Genomic DNA, 19836 nt, shown 5'->3' with positions numbered 1-19836 from the left:
CATTGCGAGAAAATAGTTTGTGTGTGTGTGATGTGATGTGGTGGTAACATTTTATATTCTGTTATTTATTTCCCTTAATTCAATTAATTTTAATAATTATTTTATGTCAATATAAAAGTTAATTTTTGTTTGGAAAGTTTCGGATCTTTCTTCCATTTAGTAAAAGTAAGAAGCTCGTGTGCCTCCTATGGATAATGCATACATACGCTATTGAGTGTGTATGCGTATAGGTACGAAGGCACCGTCATACTATACCTTTGACCTGCAGTACGGCGGTGTATTTAATTTCGGCAGCCGGATTCTTAGCCACGCACGTGTATTCACCGGTGTGCGACGCCGACAACGACGGTATGCTCAACAACGACGAGTACTGATCGAGCATTGTGACATTGGCGCCCAACAGTTCGGGCAACGGCTCGCCATCTTTGAGCCAGATCAATTTGAGCGGCGCATCACCGCGCGACACACCGCAGACTGTGCGCGTGCGCATACCTTCGGCGAGGCCATCTTGAAACACGAACGGTTCTATTATGGGTGGGACTGTAATAACATACAAGAATATCGATTATGTAATTTAAAAAGTTCAATCATATTATTCGTTATCTGAAATAAGCATATATTCGTATTCGCCTAAACGCAGAGAGAGAGAGAGAGAGTGGAATTATACCAGCGTTGTATTGCGGCGGACCAACGTTGTCTAGTGCGAAGCGGAGTGATTGCTGTGTCAGGGCTTTCGTAGCACTTGAACGCGTTTAGCTGAAAATTTTTTTAGTTACTTGAATTTATTTATATTTATATATATGTTTACTATATACCGTTAAAGGCATATCTACGAGCTACACTTTCTCTCAAAGTTGTTTGATTAAACCTTCGCAGTTTTGAATATTTTTGTATCTACAATACGTTAACACTACAAATTTAAAGCATTCCAGAGAGAAAATAAACTATTTTCTTTAAAAAAATCAAACGAATCAGAGTTATATATAATTAATGTTAAGGAAAATTTGTTAAACCTCATTTTGGTGGACTATATATAAACATACTACAAACATAAACGATTTTTTGACTTCAAATGGGTTCAAAGCCACTTACATTCGTACTTTCTTTCAACATAAAATGCATTCTCCAATTTAAAGGTAAATAAACAGTAAATGATATATGTATCTATGTATACGAAACGGGCAAAATCAAAATTCATTCAAAAACACTACTTCAGTCTATGTATATATAAAATATTTATGTACATACATATAAACAAATTTGTTGTAGCTATATTTAAACTGTACAATTACAACAATCGTTGTAAAAATCAAAAATCAATTGCACAAAAATGTGACTTAACTCAACGTGGAAATAAATGAAATATATTTGTGTATGTAAGTATATGCTCAAGGCGCAACTATGGGCGCGCTTTGTGGAGGCTTCATCTCTTTACCATTGACCAGCAGCGCTTGAGAGTTCTCTACCTCGGCTGCTGAATTGCGCACGACGCACGAGTAGTTGCCGGTGTGATCGGAGCCCAGCGTTTCGATGACCAATATGCTGTTGTACTGGTCCACCTGCTTCACGGACATATGCTGCGTCGGATCGATCGGCCTGTTGTCCTTCCGCCAGGAGATGGTCAGTGGCAGGTCACCTTTCACCACCGAACAGGTGAGCGATGCCCGGTCGCCCATATTTAGCTGTAGAATCGATGTCTGGAAAGGGCTCAATTTAGGAGGAACTGTAGGAAGTTGGAAGTTTCAAGGGAGTTGGGCAGTGAGGACAGAGAGAAGTGCAGAATTATAGTACATTAAAGCGGGTGTCTGTAAGTTCAAAGCGCTGCGTATTTAAATCAACATATATTATGTATTTATGCACATGTGTTATCATACTCACCTTGCGAAGATTTGAATATAGTAAATATTAAAATATTTTTGAACTTTTTTTTTGCATCATACATTATACGATTTCGCTGCCTGCGGCTGAAGTTGCCTGCGCGTTTGAATATATTTTGTCCTATATATGGTATATCTGAATGGATGATTTTTTTAAAACACCCCTGTTGACTAAGCTCTTTAATTATAAACCAGATTATTGCTTTATTTTAACTACAGACCATTAGCAGTATTATGACCACCACTCTCAGTACAGTCTAGAACTGGGCATCGCAAGCGGGTCTGAGGTTGAACTCGCAGAAAACGGACCTGCTGGTGTTCACAGAAACACACAAAATTCTACTATTGAGATTTCCTTCTATAAATGAGACACAACTCTCTCTCTCAAGGACCGCACCAAGTACCTTGGTAAGACCAATTCTGCTCTACGGTGCAGTAGTATGGTGGACAGGCGTACGGAAATTCACCTACCGGAGCTAATGGAAGATTTCAGAGGTTTGCTGCGCTGTGCATAAGAGAGGATTTAAGAACAACTTCAATGGTAGCTCTTGAACTGGTATTAAAAATGCAACCTACAGACCTCTTCTTTGAAAACTGCGCAGCAGAATCGGCGGCACGACTACTGACTGCAGTAGAATTTACATAAAGTACCTTCGGGCATAGCTCGGTGGGTAATGGTGGCTGGGCAAATACCGACTACATGACCCCACTTTTCAACTGGGAAAGAAGGTTCAAAGTAAACATGAAAAACGATGGCTGGCGTAAAGGTGTGTTAGCTAAGCGCAACACGCTAAACATCTGTACTGATGGCAAGGAGGCAGTAACCTCGTATCGAATATCGGTCCAGAAGTATCTTCGAAAGCAGGGTAGCAGTGGAAAGTGTTGCCAGAAATAAGCAACTTCAATTCTACTGGGTGCCAGGTCACAACGGCATCGAGGGCAATGAAATAGTGGACGAGATTGTCATTAATTGTGTAAGGCCAACATCCAAAAACGTGATCAACATTGGGAAATCCATAAATTGTCTGTACGACGATCTGGACAGAAGCTTGGTAAAGAAAATCAAAACTCGATGGAACGTGATACCAGGGAGTAAAACTGCAAAAGTCATGTGCAAAACAGAAGATCGGAAGTACACAGCATTTCTATTGACACTCGATAGAAGAGACTGTAGGAGCATGATGGGAATGCTAGCTGGTCATTATGCGGGGGCGACACACGCCCGAAAGATGGGGCTGACAGATCGAAAAACTGCAGGAAATGCCTAGGGCAGGGCACCAGGGAAGCAATAGAGCATCTTTTTTGCACTTTTCCCGCCTTGGCAAGACTACGCTGTCAGCATCTGGGGTCCCCTCAGTATGATACACTGCTGGAGGTATCTAAAGTAAGGCCGCAGAGCCTGTTAAAATTCGCGTCAAGCGCAGGCACCCTAAACGATGACTACTCCTCTTGGACTTAGCAAGTGAATTCCATCTGGCATCGCAAAGTATCAAAACTGGTCTATATATGGCTTATTGGCCTCCCAGATTTACTTAACCTAACCTATTTTAACTATTTTTTTTAATATAACACACTTTAGAATTGAAAGATTTATGCGCACATTCTTTGCTTATCCTCCATTTCCTCTAATTAACCTGTTTGCGCTTATAAAATTGGGCAACTGTGCTTTGCTTTCTGTTGCTGTTAATAAGCTAACTGATTACGGCTAATTTTTTTGCAATTGAAAAGCTGCATTGTAGGTCAGCACGTTCAAATTAATTAGACGTTGTGTGAGCGAAAGAATTTTTTCCTGTGAGACTGAGTTCTGCGTTTGGAAGTAAAGTAAAAAGAGAGTAACTGATGCTCATTATAATCATTGAATGAAGCAACTTCAAGAGAGAACCGACAGCAATCGCTTGCCTATATGCTGATGAGCAGTTTTAACAAAAATATTTTGTATGTTTTTCATATAAAAAGCTGCTGATTAAGGCCTCGCTAATTAGCCAAAAATGGAGAAGGCCCAAAAAATACACTGAATTTTCTGATAACCGATTCTGTATTAATTTTTTACAACGGAAACTTGTGTTAACTAATTCTTGTAAAGATTGAAGATGGAAAATTATATCTTCCATTTATTTCACTAATTTTAAAATAATAATTTTATTTTTTTTAAATAATTTCCAGAAGCTGCTGAAATAAACAGTGTTGCCAAAGTTAATAGCTGGCACGCCATTAAATATGTCAACGCTAATTCACACACAAACACCATCACAGACACCTTACCGCAAACCCTTGCGCCCCAGCAGCATTTACAGTAATACCTGCATACATGTACTATATGTACATATGTATGTATGTAAGATTGTGCCAGGCATGTGGTGTACCAATGGAGTGATGTGTTATGAATGCGAGGAACACTTGTGGAGTGGCGGCAAAGTAAATATGCAAACCTCAAAAACCAAAAGGCTAATGAGGTATAAATTCTCAGTCATATTTATTTACTTTCATCAGGCACTTGCCTGTAGATATGTACGACCAAATGAGCCAGACTCTTTGCGGCAGCGAGTCCCTAAAGTGCCAACAGCAGCAACAACACACATACAATTGTGGCAATGTGCACACTTATTTCAATTAAACGTTAAAAATGGGGATCCGCACCACCACAGATTAATGCCTACACACATACATACATACATACGCCTCGTATAAACGCGAGCACATATATGGCTTATTTTCGCTCGTGTTTATGAAAGTACACAAAAGATGCCACAAGGGCCTAATTTGTCCAGGATACCAAAAAAGTGGGTAGTGGGTCGTCGCAGGCGGGGAAAATGTATACATCATATCGCTGCAAGTACGTGGAAATCCGAAATAGCACGCCATTGAAAGGCGCAAAATGTCTCAGCGGAGTCGCCAACGAACAAGTGAAAGCACAGCTCTGAAAGTCTGCTAACTTGTACAAGGAAGAACACCCCTAGAAAATAACAGTGGTTCAGAAATGCATTTTTCTTCTATTCCAAATCGGTGAAAACTTCATCAGTTTCTCAGCAGAAGTTACGAAAGTCATTAGTCGATTGCACGAAAGTACAGAAATGAGAACTAGTTGCATCCATATATACTTCGGTCCACTCCAAGGGAATCTTTTTGAGTACCATGATTCTTGCAACTGCACAAACATAGCTGGGCATACACGTAAGTATTATATATAACTTTCGATAAGGCGCCCCACTTGACTTCGGCGTACATGAATGTGTAATGTATTCTCACATACGATTATGTATCCATATGAATGAGCACACCCCAACTTAAGCCCAGGCGCCCACGCTCTAACTCTCACTCATTTATGCCTTAACACAAAGAACAGTTGATTAAGACGGAAGAGAAACGCGGTATTTGCGAGGCGGCGAAATGCAATTTGGTTTGTGAAGAAACCGAAAAATTGCGCAGCATTTCCGGCCGTTGAAAACTGCTGAGTGACAAATGCTCATTTGAGATTTTGCTGACGTTGGCTGTGGCAGGTGAAAATCAAATTATTTAAACGTCCTTCTTCTACAAACAATTGCAATCAGATTGCTAACCAAAGATATCGCTTTCATGTGATTACCAAAGCCGCCCAACAGCCACCCTATATTGAGTTATACAGGGTTTGTCCGGAAAATAATAGGACTGATTTTCTAACGCCGCGACTGTACTTCGGAGTGCGCGCACCGACTGGATTCGGTAGAGAGCATTCCTAGCTAATGAACGAGCGGCTGGTCAGTTGTTTCCGAGCAACTGGAAAGTAAGGACAAGCATTTTCGCGCGACGTGTTTTTTGTGAGTGCTGCAAGCAGAAAATGCAGCGTTCGATAGAGCAGAGGTGCGCGATTAAATTCTATGTGAAATTCGGTAAATCTGCGACAGAGACGTTTGATATGATCAAGCAGGCTTGCCCAGATGTTGCTCAAGCAATAAGTTGTGTGTTTCGGTGGAACCGTTTTGGAGGGCCGGGAATAAGTCGGAGATGAAGACCGAAAGAATGCATCCACCATGAATTTGTTCCTCTTGCCCAAACCATCAATGCCAAGTTTTACGTAGAAGCCCTCAAGAAACCCAAACGAAGGCTCAATCGGGTCCGACAGGACATTGCAGTCGATTGAAAGTTGCACCACGACAACGCCCCGGTTCACACCGCCTTTCTTGTGAACAGATACCTAACCAAGGCGGCATCCCAAGGCTTCCGCAGCCGCCCTACAGCCCAAATGTGGCCTCCCGGACTTTTTCTGGTTCCTTGCCTGAAAAGGCCAATGAATGGCAAGTATTTTGAGACGACAGAGGAGATTCAAGCAGCATGAAGATCGGCTCTTAAGGCTATTCCGGAGAATGCCTTCCGTGACGCTTTTAATGTTTGGAAATCGCGCTGCCAGCGCTCTTTGAACAATTGCTGAACAATCTAGTAGCTGACAAGAAACCTACCCTCCAAATATGCAGTAAACCAACTTCAGCTGAAACGAAACCTGTGCTCATCTTCGGAAGCACACACATATTCTTCATATTCGAAAGTACGCTGGGGGCTATAATATATGTATATTAAATTTCTCTGACTTCTGCTTATTTTTTTGGAACTTTTTAAAGCCCAGAACTAGACAATGAATCCGCTAACATTGTCGCGGCAAACGAGTATCCGCGTTCGCTGAAAGCGTCAAATTTTTCAACAAACACCCAGAATAGCTTTAATGGTGGACATATACATTAGTTATAGTAGTATATACTAATTAAAATATAAAAGTTGTTAAAACTGAGTGGCCGCCAGTGTGGTTGTAGTACGTCGTGCATAAGGAAGTACAAAACAGTAAAGCCTGCAGCAATGCAGCGCGCATATTTAAAACTTTACTAATAAAACTAAAAGCGATTCCAATTATTACTTATTTCAATGCCAAAAAGTTTTTCAACTCTGAAACAATGAACATTTTGCAACAGAACAAGTTCTCTGCTTGTTTCGAAGCAAATAAAAGAGACTTTGTCGTCGAGCTCAGCCTCAACATCCGCCTTGCTCATCTCCTTGTTGTCGTTAAGTCGTGCAGTTGCTGTCTCATAAGCAACCGCAGCGAAGTTTGCAAGAGTTCCCATTTCGAAGTGATGAACTGCGACTCTTTTGGGCAGCCACTCAATAACAACACAGGCGTTCTGCACAAGCGACCGTAAGTTTCGTGCTGATAAGTGCCTATCTCTTCCCGCTCATTGCCGAAATTAAAGCAATAATAAAGTTAAGCAATAATGCGGACAAGCAAAATATGCGCTTGTGATAATAAAAGTTGGCTTAATAATAGTCTGCGTCCGAATTGAAATTGCTTCCGCGCACTCTGTTGTCGCAATTACAAATCTAATTATTATTATTGCGCCTACAAAATTGGAATGTGCTACGCATTTTAGCTGTAACGGTTAAAATGTCCGATGGCCATACTTGTATCTTGCTTATTAGCCTCACACTTGTATCATATATGCTTTGATTTGCCCTTCAGTCACTAATTCACTAACTAGTTCAATGCGTTATTTTAAATTCTCAAATATTTCACTGCGAAATGTTTAAGTGTCGCCCATACAGGAGGCATAATGAAAAGCTGTATTTAATTTTATCGAAGCCTCCCCCTTGCAATGGCTAATTTCCATATGAATGAGCTTGTTCTGCTCTTATCATTGTCTCCATGTTGTTGCTACTTGTATTTTTGTTGTATTAATTGAGGCGATATTCATGCTCGCCATTCACCCCTTTATTCGCACACTTAGCTCAGTTTCGCTTGAAGTATACTGACCTATGACTGTGACTTCGCCACTGCGCCGCGCACTGTGGCCCTGCTTGTTGCGCGCCCAGCATGTGTACACGCCCGAATCCGTGTTCTTCTGCACCGGTGTGATGGTCAACGAGCCGTCCGGCTGCACGCGTTGCCGGATATCATCTGGTAGTTCGCGGCCGTTGCGCTCCCAATGTATCTCTTCGATGGGGTAGCCAGCCACGGGACACTTCAAGTTTAGGGTTTCACCCGACACGGCAGTAACTTTCGGTATGAGGCGGATGTAGGGTAGACCTGTGAAAGGAAGAAGAGAAAAGTGAAAAATTAGGTTTAGTGTTGTCATTCAAATAACGGTTGATTTAAGTTCGCTCGCAAGCTTTTGAAAGTTAAATGACAATGTAGAATTTATATGGATTGAATTTTTCAGGCGAGTTAGTGAGTAAAGATAGCAGAAAATTGGCTTGAAAATGATGCCCACACTTTGGCGGTAAGCTGGCAGGAATATTATCAAAATTGCAAGCATATAAAAACTGCCGAATAGGGAACGTTTACGTAATTCGTCGCTTTGTAAACAAACAAATTGCACTCACACCAATCGCACACTCGTCTGAAGCTCCACATGTCCAGGAGATATCAGCGTGTGTATGTACAGTTTCCCCTACCCTCTGGGCATACGAGTACACGTTCGGCCACAGAAAAGGAACAGGCAGCATGTTTTGGCTTTATCTATGTGGGTCACTGCAGCGTCAGCAGATTCCTGTGCTGCAGCTGCGGTTCGCAATGTTTTTTTCTCGTAGCCCTTTCAATTCTACGTTGAGTATGTTTATTATTTGTTGCATTTCTTAACAAAAAAAGAAACAGAAACAGAAACAGAAAAATAGAGTGCTGTGGATGTTGAGTGTAAAAAGTGTGGCATTTGCATTTTTGAAAGGCGCACTTGTTTCCAGTTGAAAATTTATAAAATTTATGACAAACTTTATGGCGTATGAATTTTTTATTTGCTGAAAGCTACCGCCAAACATTGTCACTGAAAATATTAATGCCTCCACAAATGTACGGCATGCTGCTGCATAGCTGAGTTCCGACATACCAGCGATGTAATAAAAATAAATGTTATTCAAGCTGCTCTCAGCAATTAAAGCCGCTTCATGCTCAAAAATTGTTGAAAATGGTTTTCAGAAGTGATTTTTAGTATTTGTTTTTGGTAAGAAAACGTGCATTTCTTAGAAAAGCTTCAGTCTCTTCGGGAATTTGAATGTTTTAGAAGTAAAACATGAAAAAGAAAATTTGATTTTAGGCAATTTTATATCTGTAAATGTTAAATTTAGCAGGTTTTATATGTATTTATTTATGAAATTGCATTTTACGTTTGGAATATACTTTCCATCAAATTTTCACAGAGTCCTCAGCTCTCCAACGCTCTTTTCAATTACCACCAAACGCGATGTAAGTTTACTATCTATTTCTAAAACTAGTAATAAATACATATAGCAAATATCTGACGCAATTTCTTCACCTCACCTTTTTCATTACGAAAATCCGGAAAATGAGGCCTGAATTATATAACTAATTATTTTTGATATACAACAATAATATTAGCGAAAGAAGGAGTGCTAAAATTCCACACATACTACTATGAGTAAGAAATAGTAAGACTTTGTTCATAATTAAAAAATTCTTAAATCTATGTCGTCCCCTCAAAGCAGTTCTCCATGGTCCCAATACACTTGTGCCAAAGGTTTTATGAAACCTCGAAACAGTTCTAAAGTCAATTTACGGAATAGCGCGTAATCAAGATGGTTTCCAGAAGTCAGAAGTCACACTGTGCTAACTTAGGCGAATACGATGGTTGCGGCACTATAATGGTTGAAAATTTTGGCGAAAAACTCACGAAGAAGCAACATTAAATGCGACCACGGTGCTATCGTGGTGCACAAGCCAAGAATTGTCAGTCTATAATTCAGACCTCGCTTTACGAAAAGCTTCGTGCAAAGGACTCAAAACACTCAAATAGTGTTCCTTTTTGACAATTTGGCCAGTCCGAAGAAATTCTGACTGCACCACACCTCCGTAAACGAAAAAACTGTCAGCATAATCTTGATTTTTGACCTGCTTTGACACAATATTCGCCCGATTTCTCATCTATCATAAGCATAGATCCAAGACTCATCGCCAGTAATAATGCATTTCATGACATTCTAGTAGTCGGAAAGCATTGTTTCACAGACGTGCAGGCGACGCTGTTTTCCGAAAAAATATGGTAATTTTGGAACCAATCGTGTTTTCACTTTTCTTAGGCCCAAATAATCTTTCAAAATGGTTTTCACCGATACTTTCGATATTCCAACCATGAAAGTAAGATCTCTGACTATTAATCGTAGATTCTCAAGCACCAATACACGTATTTTATTGACGTGTTGTTCGTCAGTAGATGTTGATATCAGTTCGCCGTCAACGCTTTCTCTTTGAATAATTTGTACCAAACAAAAGCACTTGCTCGCGACAAACCCATATCATCGAAGGTCTTATCCAACATACTGAACGTTTTGGCACCAGCTTTTTGTTTCCGCACACAAAATTTAATAGAACTTCTTTGTGAAATAATTATTTCATAAAGACAAGCGTGAACTAAACACTAATCATTATTTTGATTTGGATTTGCCACAGATGTCGCTGACAATCATACCAACCTAGAAGAAAAATAGTCCATCAAATTTCGCGCAAAATTTGAATTAAAATGTCTTACTATTTTTTGCCCACAGTAGTATATGTATGTATGTACATATACATATGTGGCTCTGTGTCTTTTTGCAATTATTTTGGCGCATCGAGAGTGCGGCTTTCCATGAACATCAATAAATCTCTGCGAGGCTTATTTTTCGAATGCATATTTATCATGTAAATACCAGTACACATACATACATAAGGTATGCATGCGAATAGCGTGCCGTTCCATTCGGCAGAATCGCAATGAAATTTTAGCTGACCGTTTGAAAAGTGCGCCGCGGGTGCAAAATGCGGGTGAAATATTCAAAAAAAAAAAGGAAAGTTGGAAATGAATTTGTCCATACTGAATGACGGCGTCGGGCAGCTGAAATGTTGGAGGCAAATAAACGGGAATTTCGCAATTTTCCTGTGAATGACCTGCAGAAATATGGACAATGAACACACACAAACATATGGTTTGTGGACACATAAGCCAACGGCCGAAACGTAGAGTGCCTTTGTGCTTCAACCGGATGGCAACGTTTTCATAAAGTCACGGCGCCTGAAAAGCTTTTTAAAATAACATCGGCCTTCAGTGGCTCATTCGAAAATATTAAGAAAGTAATTAATTTTCATAATTTTGCTTGTTTATTATTCCGTTTATTATATGTACTTACCATAAATATTTAAACGTGCCGCATGCTGCACCTTCCCCGCACGGTTCTCCGCGATGCAGGAGTATTCGCCGCCATCTTCCACCATGACATGGCTAATGTTGACGTGACTAATTACATCGCCGTGGACAGTGATGTATTGCCCAATCATAAATCTGTGTGGCAGCGCATGAAAGTGGGCGTGTAAAAGAAGAATATAATTTAGTGTCAGTGAGTGAATGAGCCTCATACTTCAATACAAGAGTAAAAGCAAGCGCGTACATACATATGTATATAATGTAAAATGAGCTTTTTCAATGTAAAATGTAAAGATGCGCCGCTCTGACAGCTAATAAAATTATTTAAACACAATCAAGCGCATATTTCAATATAGAATATAAATTCAAGTCACCAATTTATCATTCTTGTCTAAGGTTACTCAAATTTTGTCCATTTCTGCGGAGTACATGCGTTAGTATGATTGAAAATACTGCGGAGAAAATATTGGATCTGCATCTACAAGTAAAGAGTCCTTCATGTTCAAATGGATTACGGCCTAAGAGTTCTCCACGATTGTATGCTTGCCAATAAATGTGAAAATATTAATTTTAAAGCTATAAACTCGAGCTCATAACTAAGCAATTTGCCGTCGGCAGCTCAATATATCCTTGCCTGCGGCGCTCTCAAGTTTCAGGAATTAACAGTATTTTTGAAGCAGCGCTTGATGAGAAATATTTATACACACATTTATTAGTTTAAGTTTAAATTTACGAAGTCTTCTCGTAAGCGGTTCATAAGCGACGATTAAAATGGAAATCAATCAATTTTAATTACCTAAACTGAATTGCTGTTATTGCTGGATTTTATGGCAATTCATTATGACATCGTTATGCGTTATGTATGTGTGCACAAAGTGTACTTGTAATACTTAAAGATATGAAGTTATGACCTTTGCCTCTGCCAACATTGCTACTTGTGAATAATCAGATTCTCTCGCAAGGCACACATAACTGTGAACATCCCAGCACCCAGTCAGACTTGTGTGCAAGTGTCACATAATTACATTTGCCGAGGCAAACGCTGCAGGACACTGCAAAAACGGAATTTTAATAAGTGCGTGTGTCCTAATATCCAAGAGGACATACTTCGAAGGCTCGCTTCAAGAAGGTGAGCGACTGCCAAGCTAATCCAGTAGCAGGTTGACGCTGAGTTATCAATAAAACCCAACCGATGTCAAATTAAAGGTGAAAGGCGCTTGGGCTCCATATAACATAACAGCCGCCTTTCGACTCATGTTTTTTCTGAAGTCGGCAACATTCCTTATTCACCTCGTCAATTCCTTCTGTGCTTGTGTTCGCAATGTTTAACCAGTTCTTGGTGTAATTACCCGTCGTCATTTGTTGTTTCTTTGATTCTCGTGCTGTACCGTTTATTTACTTGACTAACTAATGCTTGTTGTGTACGTTATGCTTTACTAATTGGCAATTAATTATATTGCAAAGGAACGATCCCAACTTTGCCAATCGCAGCGGCCAGCGCCGTGCTGTATCGGACATTGACGAAGTTTGCGAATCTAACGATATGTGTGTATTGGCGTCAATACGTGAGTACATCCCTTAGGGGTCGGCAATTCCTAGTGGGTGTGTGCGAAAGCAGAAAAATGCACGATTGCGAAGAATGTTGTGTATTTGTGATTTAATTAGCGGAAATTTCATTGCAACAAGTTCTTCAACAAATTACACAGTTGTTTGGGTCGGTTGGGCTGATTGAGTGGGAATAATGAAGGCCGCAGCTGCGCGAGGTTGTTGTATTTGTATGCTTAGCTGCTGTTTTCTGCACAAATCATTAATTACGGCAACATGGCGACGCAAACAATATTTATTGGTCACAGTTATGAAATTTGCTCGCCTTTAATTACGAGTTGATGTCTGCACCCTTTTGGGATTGCTTTTAGAATGACACTGAAAGCCTTTTTAATATTTCACTTGCAATGGAATTATACTAGTAAAGGAGCAGAGTAAAAACGCTAAGAAAGTAGAAGTTATGAGTTGATATAACAAAAAGAAAGAATTTCAATAGAAATACGATTCCGAAGAACAGAGCAAGTCAATAGAAAAGTCCCCGGTCTGACTTAAAAATCAGTATGATTTCCAGACACTGTCAAGGGAAAATCAACTAACAATTGCTCAGTTTGGACGTAATGAAATGAGCACCGAAGACGTGGAACCCCACTACAGTCTGGTCTTAGTAACCGGAATCGGAAACCGAATTTTTATCCGGCCAAAGACTATCAACTGAGCTCTATGTTTCGAAACTACTTGAGGAATGTTTGAAGAACGAAATTACCAAAAACCGACCGCATTTGAAGAAGAAGAAACCGCTGTTTCACTAAGACAATGCACCGTATAATAAATCGATGGCATAATTCCGTCAATTGGGCTCTGAATTGCTTCCACATCCACCGAATTATTCAGATCTGGTCTCCAGCGCCTATTTTCTGCTCTCAAATGAACACTCACTGAACACACTAAAGTTTCGTCGAATGATGAGGTGATCGTCGAAACTGAGGCGTTTTTTGGAGAAAAGAACAAATAGTACTACAAAATTTGTACCGGAATAAAAATAGAGAGAGCGATGTTTAGATATAATCCTTAACGAAACACTAACTTTGTCTCTCAATGAAGTTAGGTGTAGAGGTTCACCAATCGACTTATTGAAAGCGAAGCCACCTGGTCCACGGCCCAATAATCAGTTATGCGCAAGAGAATCCGCACGGCCAAAAAACATTGAGATTTGCTAAAGTTTCTGGAGAAAATTAGTAGGGACTACAGTTTTATTGGGCAACCGAAAGCAATGAATCGTTTAACGGCAACAAAAAAGCGAACGAAGCAATCTTGGAAGGCATTATCGACGCAGCGACTGACAGCCAGCAGAGTCAATCGGCGTTCAACGGCTTGCAAGGAAAGCAGAATACACAAAACTCGAAGCAAAAAAACAATCAACTGCCTTGCCATGAACGTGGTAAGGCGATGAACAAAACCTGAAGAATACCAACCGCTATGTATACATATATTCACCGTTTTATTTTCTTTACTTGTCAAACTTGCAACGTAGGTACTTGTTTGCCCTAACAGGCAGAGAGGAGTGTGCAACAGCGAGCATGGAAGGCAATGTAATGAGTCCGAAAGTTGCTTGTTGGCAGTTCGCTTCTGGCTCGAGTTTTGGCTGATTTCGTGCGTGAAGTCTCCCAACTGGTTAGTTGATTGTTTGCTTTCGGCATTGCGTTGGCGTTAAAGCGGAAACGGAAGTTAAAACTTCAATGTACACACATTCACCTACCCACATACTATAACTATAAGCAGTGAGCAGTAAAGAGGAGCAAAACGTCAGCAAAAATGTCCAACCAACTGCAGACGAGAGTAACCAAGAGCCAAGAGAGGCAATGTACATATGTATAAGCGATGTGTACCTGCCTTAAGCGGAAGAATATGCTGCGTCTCATGCCACCGCGGACCGCCTTGCGTGTCTAAACAAAGAAAGTTGGCAACTTTTTCGACTTGCTGTTGCTGGTACCACCCGTGCGGTCTCGTAGGACAGTTTAAAGCGCTTTAAATGTCGTGTCACTGCCAACTCTGCCACACTGGAGCAGTGCATGCCCGTTTGTGGGTGTGTTTGTGTGCTTGTATTTACATTACAACATGAGTTCCCCTGTTCTTTTAGCAGTTTACCAGCATCGTCGCTCGAATGTCGGTGTGTGGGTGGACTGTTTTGCGATTTTTGTTGACGGCGGTTGATAAAAACTGCAGTGATATCCTCACACGACATGACAAAACTATAACAAATAACAACAAAGTCCGGCTTCATGAGAAACATCTGAACTAAAACAAACACAGGCTGCTAGTAAGGAATTTGTGTCGCTTTTTAGCATTATTTTTAAAGATTTGGAAGTATAAATCATTTTTTGAAGAATAAACTATCCTACACATACCCTCACTGCAACGAAGTTTGCAACACTTAAACTGTGTAAACTGACGTCTAGTAATACCAAAAGCTCCGTCAGGATAAGGAAACACCTTTCCGAGCAGTTCGATGCCAAATGAGCTCTCAGACAAGGCGACTTCGACTTCTTCAATCTACGCCTGTATAAAATACTTCGAGCTGCAGAGCTGAATAAAGAAGGCACAATCTTTTATAGGTGTACGGCTGCTGGCGTTCGACGACGATATTGATTGCATTGGTCTCTACACCCTCGTCGTCAGTTCTGCTTTCTTTAGACTGGATACGGAAGCGAAGCAAATGGGTCTGGTAGTGAGCTAGCGCAAGGCGAAATATCTCCTGTTATTAAACGAACAGACATCGCACTCGCGACTTGGCTCCACGTCACTGTTGATAGTCATAACTTCGTAGTCGTTGATAATTTCGTCTACCTTGGAACCAGTATTAACACCAACAACAATGTCAGTCTCGAAATTCAACGCAGAATAACTATTGCCAACAGGTACTACTTCGGACTGAGTACGCAATTGAGAGGTAAATTCCTCTCTCGACGAACAACGACCAAACCCTATAAGGCACTCATTATTCCCGTACTGCTATATGGTGCGGAGGTATGGACGATAGCAACATCTGATGAGTCGACGGTACGGGTTTTCGAGAGAAAGGTTCAGCGAAAGACTTATGGTCTTTTGCGGTAGTTCAGCGAATTAGATTAGATTAGATTTATTTATGAGGAATGCACCGCGACCTTTGGTCTATTGTGCCCTCTCCTAAATCACATGGACTCACTTAGCCCCAGCACATCGATGAATTCCAATAGTCTACCGGGTGCTAATGAGTCGATGCAATCCCTGTCCGGAAACATGGATCCGAGGGCCTTAATCCTGCGTCTCCAGACTGCTGTGCAGTCGATCAGCAGGTGAATTAAGTGACAGCAGCTACACGGGCTAGGTCATGTCGTCCGAATGGATGAAAACACTCCAGGTCAGAGAGAATCCGACGCAGTACCAGTCGGGAGAAGCAGAGGAAGATGAAGACCTCTACTCCGCTAATAGTACCAGATGGAGAAGGCCCTGGCTAAACTTGGAATCTCCACTTGGCGCCAAACAGCGAAATGGAAGAATGACTGGCGCGCTGTTGTGAACTCGGCTATAACCGCATAAGCGGTGTCTACGCCAATAAAGAAGAGGATTACAGCTTCTATGCAACAGAAGTTAATGGGTTTTCTTAAAGTATTACTCAAATCTGAAATTCGTGGATAATTCATCACCTCAATATAATATAGCAGAAGCCTTATCTCCAATGTAACTCCACTTCAAGCAGTGTACTCTTAATCCATTTCATGCATATTAAATATTCGCATCATTATGCAATCGCAGACATCGATCTAAATGCGAGTTTTATATTCAATAATAAGGACTCCACTTGTAAGGAACGAAGATAGACTTTCACTTCGCTACACACCGGTGCGAGTTGCCAAAGTATTTGTGCTAATAATCGCAACACTCCATCCAACTTTTTCCTGGCACTCGGAGAGCTTGAACAAAGCCTTTACAATTTGCTGCACGTCACAGAGGTACTGTTTCCGAAGAGAAGAGGCCTAATCCTATTTTAAATAGCTGACATTTTACAAAACACTGTCGAGCCACACACTCGCACGTTTGATGCAACTGTTTCTACTGCTCAACTAGCTACATGAGAATATATCCACACATGCAACGACATGCATTCGTAATCCGAATGCGCTCCAATGTATACACCCACAACCATATTTATACACACGCACACTCACATATACATATGGGCTTCATGTCTCACATTACTGTCAGATGTATCGTGTCAAGGCGGCAAACGAATATGCTTGTTGTTGTAAGAACATTGCTGTGGATCTCGGTGCAGGGGGCTCTCACGGTTTTATGTGCATACATATGTATATATGTATATGTGCGAGTATGTGAGTGTGGCACAAGTTTGGTTTGGGTAATATTTGAATGTGTTTAAGCATGGCATTGTTATGCGTCGGGTGGTGCTCAGCATGGGTAATTTGTGCTTTTCAGCTAAGAACACTAAGAACAGCAGCAGCTACAGGACTCCGACTTTAATCGCACACAAATGACACGCACACATACCCACGACTATTTTCATACAATATACATACATATATTATGTATGCATATTTGTAAAAGAACTTGCATGGGGAATAGATAACATTTCTATAGTTGCAAACTCTGCGACAGAGAGAGAGAGAGAGAACGAAGATGTGTAAGAGAGGAAGTTTTAGCATGCAAATTTCTTTCACAACAAAAAGACACGTGACACAAGCCAGCAACAACTTATGTTTTGCGCACAACTTTCTGCCGTAAAAACAGACAGACATTTTCAGCTGGCTGCGCTGCAGCATATTCATCACTCCGCCACTTAAACACCCACATTACTTAGTTTTTTGGCACTTTTTGACACTTGTCCGAACTTGCTCCTCGTTGTGCATTCATACTTTTCGGCAACTTTTTCGCTACGAGCAGCTGCATGCAACAAGTGGCAGGAATTTCACTAGCGCAAAAACGAAAGAAGCCCTGCTTCTCGCCCGCTCCTGCCAGCGCATGGGTTTTTTGAGCAAATACTGTGTGGATTATGTGTGGAGTGCTCGGCGTGGCGTATGAGTTACGTGGAAGGCTGCAAGGGCCAAGTGGTCTTGTGGCGCTTGTTGCGCTTAGAAATTTATGTAAATGCTGGAATAATTCGTTTTTGTTTACAAGAATTTGCGCTGCTGCTGATATGGCATATCATTAAAGGCCGCCTCGGCAGAACTCAAGCTTCGTGTGTGTGTCTTCTACGTGCGGTCTACTTTTGACAATCGATTGCGACGGACAAAGACTAAGAGGATTATGAAATAAAATATTCATGCGTTTGGATGAAATGATCCACTCACTTCTGATCCCTTGCCAAAGCCGTTTAAGCATTCAAATTAATGCGTAATCACGAATAAAATTGTCCGAATGTCGATTGAATTGTGGAATTTCATATTTTGACAATGAAATGGCGCTTGAGATTTATTCTAATTTTGATGAAATTGCACATTATTATTTAAATATTTAACTTGTACATACTTAAAGCTTTATCACATCTATTCGAGTCCTTTACTCGAACTGAAATTGCTAAAGTCCAAAGGGTGCTTGAAATCACCGATTCTACAACTTTAGCTTTGTGTGAGGAGCATGTAAGTGTTTTCTAAAATATAATGGAAAAACTTTTCTGCAATAAAATTTCAGATACGGCAGAGGTAAAATGAATGTAAACATCAAAATAAGAGTTGCCAGCATAAAATGTATGAACGAGTTGGTGGCGTAAAAGAACATGTTTTACTGTCCAATCTCTCTTCTCCCCATACTTACAGACATAATTGCGCTGCTGTTATGCTAATAACGGTTAAGTGTACAAACACATAAAACTGAATGTCTAAAATGTTATGCCCAAACATATATTTTATACACACGTCCATACATACATACTGATAAGTTTTGTTTCTAACTGTACTAATATTTAATTGCCACCATCACATACGAGCTGCTTGTGCCCGAAACCAGGACCTCAACAAATTCAATGTATGTATGTGTGTGTATAAGCTATGGCAACAATAACTGTAATGTGATTAGTCTGCTTTAGAGCGCACTCATGAGAACATGCAGCGAACGTGATACGAACGACCCCAAAGCTGGTTTCGAAATTTACAATTGTTTCGTTCAAGCCACGTTTGACAGGAAATTATATGTGCCTTCTGAAATTAAGTTTCAGTTAAATTAGGTGGAAGCGTCGGCTCGTCCAACTCCAGCCAAACTCTGATTTGGGAAATAATAAATTCGTCGACGGCAAGCGGTATGTATGTTAATTTTGTGAAATGTTTTATAGAAATATTGAATTCCCATTTGTATTTAGACTAAACTTCGGAGTGTTTAAAGTTTATAATTTCATTAATTTTCAGTTTTTTACGATTTCTATCAGTAATTTTATAATGATAACTTCGTTATTTCCTCAACTGTCGATATGAAATTTAGCAAATTTTGCCGCCGAGGTCTCAAGGAATCTCAATATTGCAGATCACATTGCAAATTGCTTATCTCAGTACAAAAACGAGTAACACAATTTGATAACTTGCCATAGAGACAAAGATTTCTAGCTTTTGGCATAACGTTTGGACGCAAAAGTTGCTGACGTGAAGCCATGTACTCCGCAACTGCAGCGCTCTAATGAAAAAGCCTTCACTCCTCGAACTATAGTCAACTCTTGAGCGAAGTAAGGTCGGGTTGCCCATATTATAACATTCTTCACTGTCTCATTTATATTGCACATCTTTCAGCACTCTTAAATTCATTTGAGAACATGTTGACAAGCTGTCATATGGCTGCTGGCACTAACGTTTGGTTGATTGTCGCCGCCAGTTATTCAACGGCGCTCAGCGACTAATCCATATACATATAGGGTCATACACACTTCGAAGTGTTGTGGTTGGCTGACGACACCTAGGTAGGTCACCTGAATATGAAATGACCTTTTTGAAAGTCTCGCAGGTTTGTTTGCGCAAATAACGCAGTTTATAGAGCAACAGTTTGACGATTTCTGCGCCAGGCTTCACTATGCTTACACGTAAACATATTTACATTCCACTGAGGGTATACACATCTCTTGCTGTCATGCATATGTGTGCGTCTTTCCGATTTGTGCACACAAATTAATGTGTCAGCTGAGATTTGACCCAAAAAAATATTGGAACAGATGAGGCTCTTTCAAAAGATACCATGAAAGAAACATGTGGCGATTGAAACAAACGAGCGAAGAGTTTTCAGCGAACAAAGTTATT

General features: G+C 40.5%; 1 protein-coding gene across 6 annotated transcripts in view; it reads right to left on the bottom strand.

Moving 5' to 3' along the window:
* LOC120779208 (Down syndrome cell adhesion molecule-like protein Dscam2) overlaps positions 1-19836 on the bottom strand; it is a 121179-nt gene that overhangs the window by 24272 nt on the left and 77071 nt on the right. For 4 of the 6 annotated variants that reach the window (XM_040111482.1, XM_040111483.1, XM_040111481.1 and 1 more), the window contains exons 8-10: positions 11010-11161; positions 7648-7920; positions 1436-1723 (exon numbers count right to left, since the gene is read on the bottom strand). In XM_040111482.1, the coding sequence (XP_039967416.1) occupies positions 1436-1723; positions 7648-7920; positions 11010-11161 (713 nt within the window). Of the gene's footprint in view, positions 1-255; positions 541-1435; positions 1724-7647; positions 7921-11009; positions 11162-19836 lie in introns of all 6 variants that reach the window. The other 2 variants (XM_040111485.1, XM_040111486.1) reach the window with 1 other exon arrangement.

The sequence above is a fragment of the Bactrocera tryoni genome, chromosome 5, assembly GCF_016617805.1.
Source record: "Bactrocera tryoni isolate S06 chromosome 5, CSIRO_BtryS06_freeze2, whole genome shotgun sequence".
NCBI classification, from domain to species: Eukaryota; Metazoa; Arthropoda; class Insecta; order Diptera; family Tephritidae; genus Bactrocera; species Bactrocera tryoni.
Note: the sequence above shows the minus strand (reverse complement) of the source record. Positions and strands in the feature narration are given on the sequence as shown.